The sequence below is a fragment of the Euphorbia lathyris genome, chromosome 8 (genome assembly GCF_963576675.1).
Source record: "Euphorbia lathyris chromosome 8, ddEupLath1.1, whole genome shotgun sequence".
Taxonomy (NCBI): domain Eukaryota; kingdom Viridiplantae; phylum Streptophyta; class Magnoliopsida; order Malpighiales; family Euphorbiaceae; genus Euphorbia; species Euphorbia lathyris.
The window spans coordinates 65,738,090-65,758,747 of NC_088917.1; the positions used below are offsets into that span (position 1 = coordinate 65,738,090).

At 30.5% G+C, this 20,658-nt stretch overlaps 1 protein-coding gene across 2 annotated transcripts; it reads right to left on the bottom strand.

Annotated features, from left to right (window-relative positions):
- Positions 1–11,793: 11,793 nt before the first annotated feature.
- Positions 11,794–19,767, bottom strand: LOC136202312 (transcription factor bHLH35). 2 transcript variants are annotated; one of them, XM_065992853.1, is made up of 5 exons: positions 19,579–19,767; positions 19,300–19,459; positions 18,970–19,209; positions 17,697–17,867; positions 11,794–12,244 (listed from the first exon to the last, which is right to left on the bottom strand). In XM_065992853.1, exons 1-5 carry the CDS (start codon positions 19,659–19,661, stop codon positions 12,149–12,151), a joined length of 750 nt encoding a protein of 249 aa, XP_065848925.1. In that variant the 5' UTR covers positions 19,662–19,767; the 3' UTR covers positions 11,794–12,148. The 2 variants fall into 2 exon arrangements, with proteins under 2 accessions (XP_065848925.1, XP_065848924.1); XM_065992852.1 differs by having other exon boundaries at positions 19,300–19,468.
- Between the last annotated feature and the right edge of the window lie 891 nt (positions 19,768–20,658).

Sequence of the window (20,658 nt, forward strand, 5' to 3'; positions counted from 1 at the left end):
ATCCTCAGCCAAGTCGAGCAGTCAAGCTCGTTTGTTTTGGGCCATTGGCCTGCCTGTTCTCCTATGTAAATTCTCTCAATTTCCATTGCCTATTCTTGTCTGTCTTTTTTCTCATGTCATAGACCCAAATGCCCCTATAAACCTAATTTTGGAAACACTCCATGGTTACGCTTATGGTGGATACCCGAATGACGATAGTTTGGCAAACACAACGCCGACTTGCAAATCCATTCTCAGATCTTCGGTTTTACCTACGACCCTTTCTCCTTTCTCTCATTTTCTTCGCTAATGCTAAACTCTCCCTAATTACGAAGTTGTGGCCTGATCACCCAACTCAAGTAAGGTATTTCCAAATCCACAACATTCCAATGCAATCCAGTTTTTTTGGGTACCGAAAACCCTAAGATACCTAGATAACATCAATGCCAATCTTATGGTGGGCTAATCCCACATTTAAATTAGTAATGTTAGCCTATTCGGCAAGCTAACCGGTAATCGACTTCCTCCTCTAGCCCTTTTAGGGAAACGAATTTCAACTTTTTTATGTTAGATCCATGTTTATACATTGTGATAATCAAACACCGATTAAGAGGAACCAAACATGATATATAACGATAAAAATCGTTGCATCCATCATCGACATATAACAATGTTAGACAATTGATCTCAACGTGTGTCATCTCTATTGATTTTCTTAGATCAAAGGATAATATCGTGGCTCTGCTAACCAAAAGGTTAAACCGAGATCAAGTTGAAAAGACATTAAAGGAATGAGATCTAATCCTATTAATATCTGTTGGGGGTAAATGTAATTTTTACATTTATTTATATTTTTACCATGGGTTATAATTATAACCTATGTTTGCTAATTTTTACATTTATTCGTATTCAAACCATAGGTTATAATTATAACCTATAGTTTGTCATTTTTATTATTTTGGTGTAAAAAATAAAGGAAATAAAAAGAAAAATAAAAGAATACAAAAATAAAAGAAATAAAAAATAAAAAATAAAAAAGAAATAGTCAAAAGAAGAGAAGAATGTGGGTTAGTGGGTGACAAAGTGGAAAAATGCATTAAACTAACTTCTAAGTGCAAGAAACCCGAAATAGGTCAGTGGTCACTGTTGATTAAATTATTCGGGTTCAAGAATTTCAGAAGTGAGCTCGGATCCAGAAAATAGACGTCCCCATCTTTTTGGATCCATCTTCAGCAGCACCATAGGACGAACAAAGAGAGGGTATGAATTTTACGAAGTCAGCTACAGAAACACAATACAATTTCGGGTGAAACTTCACAAGCCAAGTTGAGGCCTAAAAACAAGGAAGTACTACTCCATTTTATGCAAAGTGGAATCATGACATGAGTAGTGGGTAAGTGTGTGATTAGTGGGTGCAAATTCTTCCTATAAATAACCTTTCTTCCTCTTCATTCAAGCCCCCCCAACCAATAACCAATCAATCAATACAAAACCAAAATCAATACCAAAATAATCAATCCAATACAAGAATACACAACAAATATCAATCCAATTATCAGATATATTCAGCCTATTCATATCTTTCTAGCCAAATTCGGTCCCACTTCGGTCCAATTTCATCACTAAACACAATTTTCAAGCTTCCAAGCCAATTCTTATCATCAATTTTAGCTATAATCTTAAGCTTTTGTTCATCAATTTGAACATCAATTTACAACAGCCCCTTTTTTGTCCGATTTTAGCCACTAAAATCGTCCCTCTCGGTCCCTGATTCGGTATAATTTGCTCTTTTCCGACCAAACACAAACCCGATTCGTTTTCCTACTCAAATTCACATCCAAAAACTCAATTTCCTGGTCAAAATATCAATCTTATCACAACAATCTCAATTTCCAAATATCAAGCTCAATCAATTGGCACCACTAAACACGCATTTTACTCAAGTCAAACATCGGTCCCGGGATAACGACCTCAGACAGACACAACGTTTCAACGCGACGCTTCGACGCAACGGCTCACCACTTCAGTTAATTCATTTCAATTGTTCACTTCAATTTCAATTACAAACATATTTATTGCTTTTGACATTGTGGATATTAAATTTGCTATTTGTCTTGGCTGTAATTATTGCTATTCGGTTTATTGTAACCCAAAACTCTTAGTTTAAAGTAAATATAAAGAAAAAATTCCAAAATTCTTGTGTTTGCTTTATTATTCTTACATTTTTAATTACTGAAAACTATTGGTCCAATTCTAGTTAAAGTTGTGCTAACGGCAACTAGAAACTCATGAAATCATTTTCACAATCATTGCTTTTCCCGTACAATTGTTTGATTATTAGTCAGTTATCCATTAGATAAAGGCGCATATCTATAAAACCGTTTTCTTAAACGTAGGTTGAGAACCTAATTCTCTGGCACGCCCGCATTTTTCCCGCACAAGTCAAGGTTGTAAAGGGAATATTTTTGTTACTCAAAAATATCGCCAACAATATCTAAAGCTTTACATGAAAGAAAACCCAACCTTATTGACTAGAGATCCCAAGATCTAGGTTCAAAGGGACACCTTAATTGTATAAACCTTGTGAGGTCACTATTGGGGTCAATCCTAGTCAATTCCTAAGATGTAAATAGTGATATAAAATGAGAAATGTTAAGTTATGATTATAATGTATATATATGCATCAGAATTCTGAGTAAAAGAGATCAGCTATAAAAGGAGACTATTGAGTCTTAGTTCTCTAAAACTCTTGCAAAACCAAGAGATGTTCATGATCATAATGAATCTAAACATGAGAATCAAAAAATCGTGTTACATTGGAATTTATGTGAAGTATATTATCGATTACACAAGCGATACAATAGTTCAGGGACATCGCGTCTGCTAGTCATCTAGTAAAGTTAATATACTTCCATAAGAGAATATTCGAGGGTTTTTACCTATATATTATATGCAGATATCGATTGTAGAAAATTATCACGATGTCAAATTTTTTGCTTCCAATTTTATTAATATAGGGGAATTGTTAGATAAATATAATGAAAATATAACTCCATTTATTCGTGGTACTGTACAATTAGCATAGTTATTGGAATTGATGAAAATGGGTATATAAATCTAACACATCACAGGGGGAAATCCATAAAAGGGGATTAAATAAGAGCATGTCTAATAAAGTAACACATACAGTTAAACCTCGATAAATGAATATTCGATAAAGTAATAACCTCGATTATATAATAAATTTTTCCGGTCTCGACTTGGGCCAATGGACTAAAGTAATAACCTCGTTAAATGGATTAAATAATAAAAAATATTTAAATCCTTAAGGGCCTAGTGAAAATATAAGTAATAATTATTAAATTACATACAATATATATATATATATATATATATATATATATATATATATATATATATATATATATATATATATTATAGGGGAGGGATCAAGTGAGAACCCTCCCTTAGGTGAGAACCACTCAAAACTACGTAGTTTTGAGTGTAAAAATTAATTAAAAAATGCTGATGTTGTTGCTGGGGTTTGAACCTCCTCACTTACACTCCACATCACTTACCACTAAGCCATTTGTTTCTCTTGTGTATTCTGCCTCGCGCTGATTAATATACCAATGCCCTTGTAGCTTCTATTGTTTAATATTTGATGCATGCACTTATTAATATTGATTAAATTCACATAATAATTATTAATAGAAAAAAACAAATGTGCATAATAATTAATTATGTTCTAAATATTGTTACATATGTTCTAAACTTTATAATTTGTATTCTAAAAATTAAGATAATGTTTTAAAAAAATAGTAAATATATGGGCTATTTTTTTGTTCAAAAAAAAAACTTACATTCTAAATAACATAACGTATGTTCTAAAAAACATATCATATGTTTTAAAGTTTATAGTTTGTGTTCCAAAAATTAAGTATAATTTTCTAAAAAAAATCAGTAGATATCTGTATCGTTTTTTCACTTGTTCTATAATATAATTTATAACTCATGTTCGAAAAAACATAACACGTGTTCTAAAAAACATAACGTATGTTCTAAAAAATATGTCGTACGTTCTAACTTCATAGTTCGTGTTTTAAAAGTTAAAATATATGTTATAACGTATGTTTTAAAAAATATATAGTTTGTGTTCTAAAAATTAAGTATAACGTTCTAAAAAATCAGTAGATATCTGGATCGTTTTTTCATTTGTTCTATAATATAATTTATAACTCATATTCGAAAAAGCATAACACATTTTCTAAAAAACATAACGTATGTTCTAAAAAATATGTCGTACGTTCTAAACTTCATAGTTCGTGTTTTAAAAGTTAAAATATATGTTCTAACGTATGTTAAAAAATATATTTTCTTATATAACATAAATTACAAAAATATAAAGGAATTAAATAAATAAGAAATTGGAGCATGTTTTTGGATTTTTTCTATTAATAATTCATTATTATGGACATTTTCTTTCTATTAATAATTCATTATTATGCAAATTTCTTTTTTTTTCTATTAATAATTTATTATTATGCAAATTTAATCAATATTAATAAGTGCATACATCAAATATTAAACAATAGAAGCTACAAGTGCATTGGTATATTAAGCAGTGCGCAATATAATACATAAGAAAATCAAATAGCTCAGTGGTAAGAAGTATGGAGTGTAAGTAAGGAGGACAAGGTTCAAACCCAAGCAGCAACATTAGTGTTTTCTAATTAATTTTTACACTCAAAACTACGTAGTTTTGAGTGGTTCTCACCTAAAGAGTGTTTTCACCTAAGAAAGGGTTCTCACAAGAGCCCTCTCATATATATATATATATATATATATATATATATATATATATATATATATATCATAAACAAGATAATTACATATCTAATGAATATTAAATGAATATTAAATGAATATTTTTTTCCGGTCCCAAAGATATGCATTTATAGATAAATGAATAAATTATTCATTTATTGATAAATTAATAAATTATTCATTTAATATTCATTAGATATGTAGTTTTGAGTGGTTCTCACCTAAAGAGTGTTTTCACCTAAGAAAGGGTTCTCACAAGAGCCCTCATATATATATATATATATATATATATATATATATATATATATATATATATATATATATATATATATATATATATATATATCATAAACAAGATAATTACATATCTAATGAATATTAAATGAATAATTTATTAATTTATCAATAAATGAATAATTTATTCATTTATCGATAAATAAATAATTTCGCTTAATGAATATTTTTTTCCGGTCCCAAAGATATGCATTTATAGAGGTTTTACTGTATTTGTTATTTATTGGTGTCACTAACAACTATAAATAACATCTTATTATAATTTTTTATTATTTTCATATTTTGTAAGATCCACTTATCATAAAATAATACATTTATTTAATTAATATATAATTAATAATTTTGTAAGGATTAAAACAAATTTTAAGGCATTAAAACATATATTGAGGGGTTAAAAAAAAGTGAAAAAATAAAAGAGAGAGAAAAGCTTTGTTACCAACATTGGTAACATCTCTCCTAGTGGTTAGTAACAATTTTTTTTCCTAAATAACACCCATTAGAGGTGCTCTAATGTAGAAGATGTTCAATAATGATGAATTGGGTAAATTACACCCATGGTCAGTGGACTTTATCTATTTTAACATTGTGGCCACTAAATTTTAATTCTTAACGGTATAGTCATTGAATTTTACACTTTTTAACAGTGGTGGCCACTCAACTTTAACTAACTCCTCAAAATGACTGTTAACGATCTCAAAATGAAAATATAAAAGAATTAAAGTTGTTCAGAAAATATTTACCATGAAACCATATTTTTTTTTTCCAAAATCACCTTTATTTCTCTAAAATTTACTCCCTCTCATAATGAATGGGTAAATTACACCTATGGCCACTAAACTTTACTCATTTTAACATTGTGTCCACTGAACTTCAATTCTTAACGGTATAACCACTAAATTTTACATTTTTTAACACTGGTGGCCACTCAACTTTAACTAACTTCTCAAAATGACAGTTAACGACCTCAAAATAAAATGTTCAAGAATTAAAGTTAGGGTAAATTACACCCATGGCCACTGAACTTTACCCATTTTCACATTATGGCCATTAAACTTTATTTCTTCCCGGTATGGCCATTGAATTTTACACTTTTTAACACCAGTGACCATTCAAATTTAACTAACTTCTCAAAATGACCTTTAACGATCGTTAACGACCTCAAAATGAAAATATTCAAGAATTAAAGTTGTTCAGAACGACATTTACCATGAAACCACATTTTTTATTTTCGAAAACCACATTTTATAGATCTTTCTCTCTCTAAAAATTCACTTTCTCTCTCCTAACCAAACAACACCCAAATGATCTCAAAACGAAAATTTTCAAGAATTAAAGTTCCTTAGAATATCATTAACGCTTTGGATTTTTTATTTTTAGCCGTCAACGGTCGTTTTGAGACGTTAAGTGGCCACCGGTGTTAAAAAGTGTAAAGTTCAATGGCCATACCGGGAAGAAATGAAGTTCAGTGGCCATAATGTGAAAATGGGTAAAGCTCAGTGGCCATGAGTGTAATTTACTCATTAAAGTTGTTCAGAACGACATTTACCATGAAAGCACATTTTTTATTTTCCAAAATCACCTTTATTGGAACTTTCTCTTTCTGAAAATTAACTCTCTCTTTCCTAACCAAACAACACCTAAATGACTTCAAAAGAAAATTTTCAAGAATTAAAGTTCCTTAGAATGTCATTAACTCTTCGAATTTTTTTATTTTGAGATCGTCAACGGTCGTTTTGAGGCGTTGAGTGACTACCGATGTTAAAAAGTGTAAAGTTCAATAGCCATACCTTTAAGAATTGAAGTTCAGTAATCATAATGTTAAAATGGATAAAGTTCAGTGGCCATATATGTAATTTATTCTATAATGAATTAGTTGTAATTCTTGAACCCAAATAGCATCACCAAGAGAGAATCCACTAAATATCATCCTTTCTCTTGGCTTATCATTCGATGCACCGAACTAAGAGACAGAGATTGGACTCTCGTCTTTAACCACACTTATCGGGAAGGAAATATAGCAGCTGACTGGCTGGCGAACTTCGCAGATTCTTGTTCTTTGGATCACCATGAGTTCGGTGTGTCTCTTGCTGCAGGCCTCCAGGAAATTCTTGCAGCTGATCGTAGAGGCTCTGTTTCTAGCAGAGTCGTGCATTCTTAGATTTGTTCTTTTTTAGTTTCTGTTTCTTGTTCCTTCCTGGGCTTTATGCCTTCCTTAGTCTACCGAAAAAAAAAAAAAAGAGAATCCACTTTTTCTAGAAATGATTTAGAAGATGGGTTCAAGACTTTCACAAGAATCCCAATTTTTAACTCAAACAATTTATATCATATTGAACCAAAACAAATTCAGTCGAAGTTATCAGATGAGAGAGAGGAGATTTAATGAGAAGAAGAGAGAGGAGAGAGAAGGGCGAAGGGAAAGAGTAGAAAGGAAGAAGAATGATAGAGAGAGAGTAAAGAAAATTGAAAAGTGACGGTATTAAAAAGGGGTAAATTACACTCATGGCCACTGAACTTTACCAATTTTCATATTATGGCCACTGAACTTCATTTCTTCCCAGTATGACCACTGAACTTTACACTTTTTAACATCGGTGGCTACTCAATGTTAACTAACTTCTCAAAATGACTGTTAAAAATCGTTAACGATCTCAAAATGAAAATATTCAAGAATTAAAGTTGTTCAGAACAACATTTACTATGAACGCACATTTTTTATTTTCGAAAATCACATTTTTTGGATCTTTCTCTCTCTAAAAATTCATTTTCTCTCCTAATCAAACAACACCTAAATGACCTCAAAACAAAAAATTTCAAAAGTTAAAGTTCCTTAGAATATTATTAAAGTTGAGTGGTTATATCGTTAAGAATTGAAATTCAGTTACCACAATGTTAAAATGGATAAAGTTCAGTAGCCATGGATGTAATTTACCCAATTTTTTTCAGTCGAATAAATCAACTGAACGAGAGGAGAGAGAAAATGAATTAAAAAAATTGTTTTGACAAATCGGTCCGGCTAACCTATGCCTTATGGCATAGGTTAGGTATAATTAATACCTCTTAATATTTAGTTTTTCTAAGTAATCATATACCATTAATAAAGGCAAAAAGTATAATTAAGTTTCTGAATTTTATCTGTTTTAAGGATCAAGTCTCTAATCAATTATTTTTCTATATTGAGCTCTTGATCATTGATTTTATTATGGATTTGATCTTTATTTAAATTTTCCGTCAAGTTTAGTTTTAGTTTTGACGATTCTAATGTTGAAAATCACAAGCCGAATTCTAATTTCGTTTTAGTTTTTAATTTTTATCTCTCCTAGTCAATGAACTCTTATTTTTATTTGTCCATGTCAACTCGCCCTAACGATATATGCAATCCAACTCGACGAAAAAGTTAAATAAGGGTCCAATCCATAATAGAATCAATTATTAAGGACCCAATGTGGAAAAATAAATGATCAGAGACTTAATTCTTAAAATAGCCAAAGTTCAGGAGTTTAATTATGCTTTTTACTATTAATAAAACATAATTAATATTTTCACATAAAAATAATAAGGGGTAAATTACACCCATGGCCACTGAGCTTTACCCATTTTCACATTATGGCCACTGAATTTCATTTCTTCCCGGTATGGCTATTGAACTTTACACTTTTTAACACCGGTGGTCACTTAATGTCTCAAAACGACCATTGACGGCTAAAAATAAAAAAATCCAAAGCGTTAATGATATTCTAAGGAACTTTAATTCTTGAAAAATTTCGTTTTGAGGTCATTTGGATGTTGTTTGGTTAGGAGAGAGAAAGTGAATTTTTAGAGAGAGAAAACTCTAAAAAATGTGGTTTTCGAAAATAAAAAATGTGGTTTCATGGTAAATGTCGTTCTGAACAACTTTAATTCTTGAATATTTTCATTTTGAGGTCGTTAACGATCGTTAACGGTCATTTTGAAAAGTTAGTTAAATTTGAGTGGTCACCGGTGTTAAAAAGTGTAAAGTTCAATGACCATACCGGAAATAAATGAAGTTCAATGGCCATAATGTGAAAATGGATAAAGTTAAGTAACCATGTGTATAATTTTATCTCAAATTAGGATGGAGGAGGAAAAGGATGTAAGCGAAACAAATAGAAAATAGAGTAAAAAAAAATCTCTTGGAAACGTATATGCATTATTTTATTTTTTTAAAAGCAATTAACCTGTGCCATTATGGCACAGGTTAGATTTGCCGTTGACCCAAATATAGAAAGTTTAATGATTTGGTAAAAGCAACAACCTCATTTATTGTTTTGCAATAAAAAGGTATCACATGAATTTAATTGCAAATAAATCCTAAGATTTTTTTTAATTTACCCTCAAAATAAAGAGAATAAGTTTAAAACAAAAAATAAAATACAACAAATCTAATTATTAAAAATCATACTTAGCTCTAATGTGTTTGCACATTTTTTGGTGATCTATCGAGTCATTCATCCATATGCAAACTATCTTTACTGAGAGCGTTGAAATCTTTTTTTACAAATATGTTCTTCCTTTAGGTGAATCCGTTTTGTCCCTTGGTGCACCAATTCATCGACAACTGACCTTCTCTTCACATAGAAATCTTTCAATCCTTCCCAATCTGATAGAACAAATGCATTCACATTCTTTTTACCTTTTGCTGCTTTTTTCATCCACCTTCTGATCTATTGGACGCTCTTCCATCGCTCATACAGAGTTGTCATCTTCGCTTGCATCACAATTTGAGGGTGATGTAGTGTATGTACTTGAGGCAAAAAAATTATTCTTTTTGAAAAACTAACATCCTTATATTTATCCTTAAACTTGTGTCAGTTAGGTTGATCTTTGAGGATTTTTCAACAATGATTATAAAAATAAAATTATTATGATCTTATCTCTACTAGTGTATAGTCCATAAGTCTTACCAATAATTTGTTCTTCATCATGGCCGTTTGGGTGGATATCCTTAATTTATATATAGCATGCATTAAAATTGGAGATTTTTTTACTAATTTTGTAACAATGGTTTGAAGATGAATCATTGTTCATCTCCCAACCTTCCGTCGTCCATTTGTTGTAGTAACTTGCGATTTTTTTTCCAATTACCCCCCTTCGATTGATCGATACTTATGATAAGGTCTAATGATATTTTCAACATACTCTTGCATAAATGTATATCACGTACTTTGGTCTGTTTCAACCTCTACGAATTTTTATTGTTTCCCATATCCACATATTGTTCCTACACTTGATTGTTGGAGATGCTTATTGCATGGTGGATGACTTCATGCTATCTCTTCTTGTATTTACGTGGACTATATACAATTTTAGAGGATACATGGTGCGTGGATAGTAGCCTGATATCATTAGACAATTATCCCGGTAGTAGTCGGGATCAAAGGAGGATCCAGGGACGGGGAGGGTCGGCCGACCCTCCTGCCCCATCGGGAAACTCCATAAATGGGTTTTCCTCCCTGACTCCTCCAGGAGTTGCCATGGCTAGAGCCCTCTATAACCATGGAAATACGTTGCAGATGGGGGAGAAGAAGCCCCCATTCTCCTGTAAAAAAAATAATAATCCCAAAACGACGGATCGGTAATCTAACTTAAAGAACTTAAAAACATGTTGCTAAATAACTGAATTGAGGCTAAAAGGAACTTGGAAAGTGAAGTTAGAGCTAGAAATTATGAAGAACAAAGCATAAAGTCTAGAGTGAATTTGGCATGGTGCAGGTGTTTTTGAATTGTTGGTTGGGGTTTTAAATTGATACTTTGGATCCTATTTATAGTGTTTTGGAATGATTTGTTGGTTGTACATGTTGACCACTTCCATAATTTTTCTCCCAACTTTTCTCCACTACTTGGAATCAACCCTCAATTCCTATATTTGCTCCACTTTTTTGTCATTTCATCCCACTTCTCCTTGATTTATGGCTTAATGTGTAACGGGTAGTGGATGACTTTTTTGCACATATGTAAATGAAGTGTCAGACTTGAGTGGTTAGTCCTTAGTCCGATTGTTAGCTCGTTAGTGCGCCATGCAGTCCCGAATCGTCGAACCATGCGTGGAAAGGTTGCTGAAAGTCCAAACCACACGACGTGTTAACTTATTTCGAGCAAAGAGTTTTGACCGCGCTCCACACGTCGTGTGGAACACTTAAAGTGTCTTATCGGCACGTTTTTTGTAGCTCACACGGCATGTGACCTGCTATTCCTCGAACCATATGTTAAATTTATTGTACACTTTTTATGTACATAAACTTTAAAATAAAATTCTATTTCATGGGCCAACAATATTATTCAATAGTATATCTTGATATAAGTAATTAAAAAACTACAATCCAAAAATACATTGGAAAGCTTGAATCTGCATTTTTAATATCATAGCTCGTGCTAAAAACAATAATAGACGGTGCTTGAAACTGTTTTTGGCACAACGATGAGAAACCACTTCACCCATAATCGACTTCATAAACTTTTCTTCAAAAAATGATTCCATGATCTTTCAACAAACCAGATCTAAATGATGATAAACAAAACTCTTCATACAAAGAGATATACTACAATCACCCATAACAGGAGAAAAAAAAACTACAAATCAAGAAAAAACTAACAAATCAAACACAGTAGATCAATCAAAAAAATTATTCAATAAAGAAAGAAGAAAACGAAGCAAAATAAATCCGACGAAAAATCGGAAGAAAAACCCAAAACTTTGACGAAGAAAATGGTAGTTTCTTTCATAAATTGATACATTTGACACTACTCTCATTACAAACTCTCTCTAACACATAATACATTGAGATTTATAAGAAAAGAGAAATTCAAGTAACAAAAGAAAGCAGAAAACTACATACTCATCTTCATCAAATAAAAATTGAATAAAAGAAAAAAAATTGCCTGAGGAGCATATAGATAATGGTAATAACTTTTTTTCTCTTATATTAAAGGATGATTAATATTAGTTTTCCAATTTTTCTCGTTGTGTCTCGAACCCGCGTCACCTATAAATGCCCTCGTAAGTAAATATCAGAATGTAGATGAAGCTGTTTTACATGCTCATGCTCATGGGACTTTGAGGATCATTAAGAGCTGCAATAGCTGTTTGGATTTTCATCATCAAATTCTCTTTTTCTTCTTTATCTTCCTGTTAAAAAAGAGAGATATACAGAATAAAAAGAAAAACCCATGCATATATCCAAAATATTTATTTATTTTGTCAAAAACATTCTGAGACCTGATCATTTTAATTTTAATTTTAGTAGATTGAGTGTCTAATCTTTTATTCAATATATTAACCTAATTTTTTAAATTAAATTAGATGTTTACATCCAACTAATTTAGTAATCAATTGCGTGACCAAAAAAAAAAATCAGACATCCGATATGTTGAAATCTATATATAATATAAAACAGTAACGATGGAACTGAGATGTCACTTCCTCATTTTTTACTGATAAAAATATAATATAATATATAATATATTAGTTTTAATTCTATTATTATATTTATCTATAAAAATATTATTTAAAGTAAATATGAAAATCAAATAATAATATTTAATTTATATAACACATATTAAGATGAATCCGTGCATCGCACGGGCAAAAAACTAGTAAAATATAAAAGGCTTAATGCACTATTTTTTTTTTAACAATTTATATAAGCAGAACACTTATTTTAACCCTAAACTAAAAATTAAAGCTCAATTAGGATTTTAATTTATTAAAATCATCAATTAGGAGTTCCTGAACTAGGTAAAAATTATCAATTAAGTCATCATTCTATCCTAAAATCATAAACTGTGGATTTGGAGAAGAGAGTATGAAACTGTTCAACTGAATGATTTTCAATAAATACTCAATTGATGATGTTTACTTATTCAATGACATAGTTGATGATTTTGATGGTTTAAGGTTCTAATTGACTTTAAAGTATTAGTTTGGGGAGCTAAATGAGTATTATTCTATTTATATATATAAGATTCAGATAATGATCCAACCTAACACGTAATATTATGTATTGCACACAAACTTTGATAACCCATAAAAATTAAATGAGAAAAATGAAAAGCTAATCATGCTTTGTTGTCTAATTTAGCACCATGAAGTATATATTAAAAGAATAGAAACGTTGGGGCCAATAAAATATTATATATGAAAGTTATGGCATCTTAACTATAATAAAATACTTTCACTATTCCACCAATCAATTTAACTAATAGAGATAAATGCTCTAAAAAATGCAAATTATTGATTTATACTTTAATTAGAAGCAATCTATTAATATTCAAATTGAAGTAGTTATAATTAAATACAATTAATTTAATTAACCATTAAATAAACAAATAAATTCTGGGGGAAAAAGATATGGTAATCTCAATTGATAATGATTTCTTACCAAAATAATAAAAATTACAAAATAAGACTTTTATGCCCATATATTTATAGTATAATTTTTGTTTTGTTAATCAAGAATCACGATTTCCTTTTGTTAATAAATATTTAGTCACACATAATCTCAACATTTATACAAATAAAGAAAGTTGTTAAATCATAAACGTTTTGTTGTTTTTAGGCTTAATGCTTCTCCAGCTCTCTTAACTTGTCCAAATCGATCATTTTATCCCTCCAACTCATCGAATGTCCTATTTACCCTCTTAACTCCATAAAAATAGTATTTCTCACCCCCTTAACTTGTCCAAATTTGTCATTTTACCCCTTCTCAACTCATCGAATATCCTATTTACCCCTTTAACTCCATAAAAGTGGTATTTCTCACCACTTATGATCATATTTACCCTCTTAACTCCATAAAAATGGTACTCCCTCCGTTTCATATTACATGTCTTTTTAGATAGTTGTATAGAAATTAAGGATATTGAAAAAAAAGACATTATTACTCCTTATTTGTTGATTCTAATATTTATATATTCTATAATAAGTCCATTATTCTAATTAATTTCCGTAAACCCGCGTTTTATTGCAGAAAAAAAGATGACTTAACATGTACTAATCATATAAAATGACATTAATATGAAACAAAAAAAAAACATCTCTAGAAAGACATGTAATATGAAACGGAGGTAGTATTTCTTATCCCTTTATAGTAGTCAAAAAAGTTGAAAAGAGAAAGAACGAATAAAAAATACAAATAACAAGAACATTAATATAAACAAGTTAAATACATTATATGTAGGGATAATGTACCAAAATAGGCCTATGATTTTTGGGGAAGTATCAATTTAGGTTTCACTTACAAAATAGCATAAATATAGGTTTAACATTTAAAAAAGTTATCAATTTAGGTTTCGATAACGGATTGCAAAGGGGTGAAAAATACCACTTTTATGGAGTTAAGGGGGTAAATAGAATATTTTATGTGTTGGGGGGATAAATAAATGGACAAGTTGAGGGTGTGAGAAATACCACTTTTATGGAGTTAAGGAGGTAAATGGGACATTCGATAAGTTGAGGAGGTAAAATGACCAATTTGGACAAATTAAAGAAGCTGAGCAAGCATTGGGCCTTATTTTTACTAATAAATTGTACCTATCACTGTCATAGATTCATATTTTTTTAATAAATAGACCAATTCATTGCTCTCAAATTTCCTTAAAAAGAATAATTTATTTTATATTTTAATCATATCTATGTTTTTAATTAGGAACTAAAGAAACAAAAGAACTTTCCTTTAAAGAACAAAAGATAGAAAACCAAATTGATTGGGCTCAGAATGAAAAGGACTAAATAAAGAAAATTATTAATAATAATAACAACTCATAAAAATGACCTCGTAAATAATTTGTTACTTTCAAATAATAATAATAATAATAATAACTTGTTTAGGAGAAGAAAAAAAAAACGTGACCACAAATATCTATTTAAACTAGATTGAAGGTGACAGAAATACTTTCATATGTTTAGGTAATGCTATTTACTGCAATATTTTTTCTATGTACCGCACTCTTTTTGACGTTTATGTCCTTTTCATAATTTTTTTCAAAAACTAAAACTTTTTTTTTCTTTCTTTTTGAATTTTTTTTAAAATGGATTTGGCCTAAACGCGCACCGTTCCACCGTACGGTGGAACGGGAGCGCCATTCGTTCCACCGTACGGTGGAACGAACGGCGCGTGCCATTTCCACCACGGGTGGAATGGGCAGTTCGTCCATTCCACCCGCGGTGGAAACGGCACGTCCCGTCCATTTAGGCTAAATTCATACGGATTCCGCCTCCGTTTCGGAGGCGGAATCCGTGATTTCGGAGTAATTTTTAAAAAAAAACCTTACGGGAGCATTCATGAAGCCTTTACCCGCTCATGCCTTTGACGGCATGTCGTTTTAGGTCGGGTTTTTTGAAAATCCAAAAAGCTAGAGAGGATTTAAGAGTTTTGATTTTTTGAGTTTAAATTATGAGAAGGGCAAAATTGTCAAAAAAGTGCGGTAGGTGGAAAAAATATTACGGTAAATAGCAGCTCACTATGTTTATTATAGAAACAGAAAAATATCACATGATGATGCTGGATTTTTCTAGGGAAATAACAAACGTGGGAAACATGTTTCTCTGAAAATAACATATTAAATATTTAAATTTTTGTACTATATCGGAAAAAAAATAAAAAATAAAATTGTATAAAAGGTACAGTAGGCCTCCTCCTCTGTCCCCATTAATTATTTGACAATTGAGTGTGATTTATTCAATAATATATATATATATGTATATATATTTATTACCTCTTCTAGATTAATATAACGAAATCTAATCCAAATTGAATTTTGATTTCATTAATAAGGTGAGTTTAGTATTTTTAATTATTTTTCCAATTATTTTTTAAAATTTTTTCTATTAATCCCATTGCCCATTTTTGTTAGGATTAAGGTGCAAGAATACCCTTAACATTTTGGATGATGAACAATTTTTTCTCTGGTGCAATTTTACCCCTAATGTTGGTAGTCAATAACAATTTTACCCCTAACATTGATAATTTGGATCAATTTGAGAAATAATTTATCAAACTGTCTTCTCGGTCATGAATCTTGTCATCTACACTTCACACGTACGTCATTTTATCAGTAATAAATCACAAACACATGTTGGGATGTGAAAAAAAAATACTTTCTTTTGTACGAATTATATAAAAAAAATCACCGAACTTATAAATATTAATCTTCAATTCTATTATTAAATTACAAAAAAATCAAATTTTTTTTAGAACGAATTGATATGCAATTGGTGCAAAATAAAGAACAAAAATGTCATCACAACAAAAAGAACAAAAATGTCTGTGTTTTATAATAGTGTCTGAAATTGATCCAAATTTATGTTAGGGGTAAAATTGCTATTGTCTACAAATATTAAGGATAAAATTGTATAATTTTAGACGTTATGGGTAAATTGCTCCTGACCTTTTGGTATTTTTTACACCTTAACCCTTTTTTTTATATTTTGATAAAAGCCCTTGATCTAAACTCCTAATTTACCCTTGTACTTTTTAAAAAAAAATAATTCATCTAATTTACCCATTGTACTTTTGAGGAGTTATAAGTTTTTGAGCTAAATTAGAAAAATAAACTACATTTTATCTTCAATTTTTAGCACCATGAACACTTACAAAAATTAAAATGATAATATGTTAAAGTGGAAACTGTTGTTGCAACTTTTGTTGTTAAAGACAGATATTATTCGGACACTCTGGATTACACTAATCATCATGATTGTTTTCAATTCCATATGATATGATCATCCCACTTTATCCAAAGTTATCTTACATTATCATCCATTTTCCTATTTTGTGGATCCCACGTGTAAAATAAAATTCTTTCTTTAAAACTTCAAATACCCTAATATAGGAAATGATAATATTTTTGTCTCATCATATAAAACCGGGAGCAATACTGAATGGATCCTTATAAAATTGCTCCAAATTAAAAAGGTTTGAATTTTTTTTTTAAACATATATTTAGATTTTTTCAAAAGCTTTAGGTCCATCCCAATATTTTTAAAAAAAAATAAAGAAAGAAATTTATGTGATTTCCTCATTTGATAAATAACGTAAGATAATATATAATGTTTTTTAAAAACTATATTTTTCACACTAATAAAATAAGAAATTCAAAAAACGCTATTATATTTTTCTAATGCGGAAGTTGATTTTGCTAATCTAATATGTTGATTTATTGATTTTCATAACGTAACATGTTAAATTCTTAATATTTGCTAAGAAACATGTTAAATTGTTGAAATGTAACATGTTGACTTGAGGAAGTAAAAATGATGTTAAATTATTTATTTAGATAAGGATGTAAAATACTTTGCAATTTTAAAAAACACTATACTATACTATTCTATTTACAAATGTAAAAAATTATATTTTTTTTAACTTGTCCATTTTTCTAAAAGAAGTATAACGAAATTGTGCTGCAAAAAAAAAGTATAACGAAATTGTGACCAAACAAAAAAAAAAAAAAACCGTAAATACCAATCAACGAAAATATAAAACCACACAATATTTATTTAAAATTAAATCATGTTTTAATATAATCTTTTGGAATAAGATAAAAGTGAGAATTATAATAATGAAGAAGAGGAAAGAACAAACCTGAACGAAGAGAGTCTTGGAGAGCCTACCGGAGAAAGTAGTGATATTAGCGGTAATAATTTTGAGCTTCAAAGATTCGAAGACTTGACAAAGTTTAACTATTGTGTCTGTTCTTTTGCAACATGTCAAACTCACGAACAGAATTTTCTCCGCCATGTCATCCACTCTTAGCTGTTCACATATATATTCAACTTCTTTTTAATATTTTTTAGTCCATATATCTCTACTACATATTGGTGCTTAATTCAACTTTTTTTTTTTTTTTGATACTTTTACTTAGAAAAGATTAAAACTCATGCGGGTTGTGTTAATTGAAATTTTTTAATACCTTTATTCTAAAAAAAAAAAAAAAAAAAATTAAAACTCCATACATAAATTAAATTCAATCGGAGTTTCTAGTGAATTATCATAGTTTCAAGTTAACATCCTATTCGAAATTAGTAATCAATGTGGATGCATAGCATTTCTTTCTAAGGTCGAGAAAGAAAGCGTCACCCTCTCTTTTCCTTTCCCCTCTCTTCACCTCACCCGTTTTTCTTTTTTTTTTCTCTCATTTGGTCTGTTGTCTCTTCCCGATCTAGCTCCTTTTCACCGATGATATAACCGTCAATCCTGTATCTTCCCTGCTTCCTCGCCAACGTCAAATTTCGGTTTGATGCTATCTACTTTGAGGAGGAAAAAGTAAATTTATTTTCCTTTTTTTTCCTCTTCTTACCGATTTGGTTTCCTTACTTTTTTTGTTTGTTAAGTTTATTTTAATTGGAGTTCATATATTTTACCGGATCTTTTAATCCGCTTGAACTGTACCTGCTCTCTATTTTTTTTCTACCATTTTCAGATTTAGTAAGAGCCAAAACGGTAGATCTTATCCGTACATCACTAAATCTACGTGGTTGTAAAAGAAATAACTCAAATTCGAAGTTTCGTAAGGATCTAAAGGATGAAGGTGTGATTACAGCTGCATCTCTGCGGATATGATAAGTATATGTTGTATCTTTTGTTTGTGTTTTCATGATTTTTTTTTTTTGCTTTATTTTTTATGGTATTTTTCTTTCCTTTGTAGATCGTGTATTAGTATTTTAGCTTGTACTTATGTGAAGTTTCATTCTTTATTATTTATATAAACATTTTTATCAAAAGAAAAAAACTAAGGTACCCGCTATGGTTACTTTATATATAGTGATAAATTTACCTTGTTTATAGTTATAAATTTACCAATTCCTCAGGTGGATTTTGAATAAATAAATTACATATAAAGATAAAAAAGAATTACCTCAAGAAGTTCAATTGGGTAAGTTTGGGAGGAAGCAGAATCATAATCTTGACGAAACTTCTTTTTCTTGGATCTCAACAAGACAGGGAGTTGTTCAAAATCATAGCCATAACCATAACCAGAATTGTTCTTCATTTTCCCTGATTCAAGCTCATCTATCTCTCCTTGGATTCTTTTTTCTTGCTCATGCAATTCTTGTATGTAATCAATCGCATCTTTGATTATTGATGCCTTGTCCATCTATTCAATCAAATACAAATAATTCCACCATTAATCATCATAATTTTGACTTAATATGATTTCATGTTCATAATTAATTTCAAAACTCACCTTGCTAATATTGGGGACTACAGCCCTAAGAGCAAACAGTCTCTCATTGAGCTTCTTCCTCCGATTCTTCTCCGAAACTTTATTCTTACAAGCCGCCGACGAACCTGCTCCGTCCGGCGAACTCGAGTCGTAGTAACCAAGCGCGTCATCCATACCCCAACTGTTCAAACTTCAAATTCAAATTTCAAATTTCAATTTCTAGCGGCAAATTTCGCGCGTTAAAATCCCCAAAATTCATAGAAATCTTAGTGAAAAGAGATCAAAGATATATAAACGGACCTGTCAAGATCTTCAGTCGGAATATTGACGTGCCTAGGATCCCATAGTTGGAAGTCGTCGGGGATGATTTCGATAGGATCCATGGTGTTTGATTTTATGCTTCAGAGAGAAAATGAAAGACAGATAGGATGATTTTGTGAGAGAGAAAGCGCGCAGAATGATGCTTTGCTTTTCTGAAATGGTAGATAAAGTGTGGGAGTGTGCGCTTTTTATAGCAAGAGAGGAGGGGGTTTAAAGCGACGTCGGATGTTTCCCTTTTTGTTTTTTCTTTTGGCTACTTCAGAGAAAGATCTTAACCGTCCAATTACGCGTCGCAACATTATTTCATAATTTATAAAGCCAAAAAAAACATAAACTATGATTCTATAACAGAGATATGTGATTTCATAATTTATCCGGCCATTATATGGGTGTTTCCTGATGAGAAAAAAAAGTATTTAGAAAATTCTTAAAAAATTCTAAAAATTTTAAAATATTATTCTGAGAAACTTTAATTCTTGAGTTGAAGCGGAATTTCTTACGCTTTAGTCCCAATAAATTTTTTCTCTTAATTTTATCCATTTTACATGCTTCAACAATTTATTGGGTCAAAATAGTAAGATATCTCTCTTTGAGCCAGGAATTACAGTTTCTTAAAATGATGTTTTACATGTTTTGGAATATTTTGATAATTTTCTGGGCACTGGAGTTTATGGCAGGCTAGAAATACCCGTCTTTGGCAGTATGCGATTCGCACAACAGATCAAATAGTGGCTCAAGCTTGCACAGTACTTAATGATAGGTCAGAAGCAAATGCCTTGAGGAATCGGACTGGTACGGGAGAACATCGGATCGGAAATACAGTAGCAGGAAATATTTCATCTACTAGTTGCACGGCTTGGCACCTGCCATCAGAAGGATTTCTCTTGTGTTGTGTTGATGTCGCATGCTTTAACGCTGATGGTCGTGCAAGGATGGGAGTAGCAGTACGAGATGCAAATGAGCAGTTTGTAATGGGAGTAGCTTGATGATATACTACTTATGGGAAACGATGTTGCAATGTTGCAAACAGTAAAAGTTTGGTTATCGAGTAATTTCTCC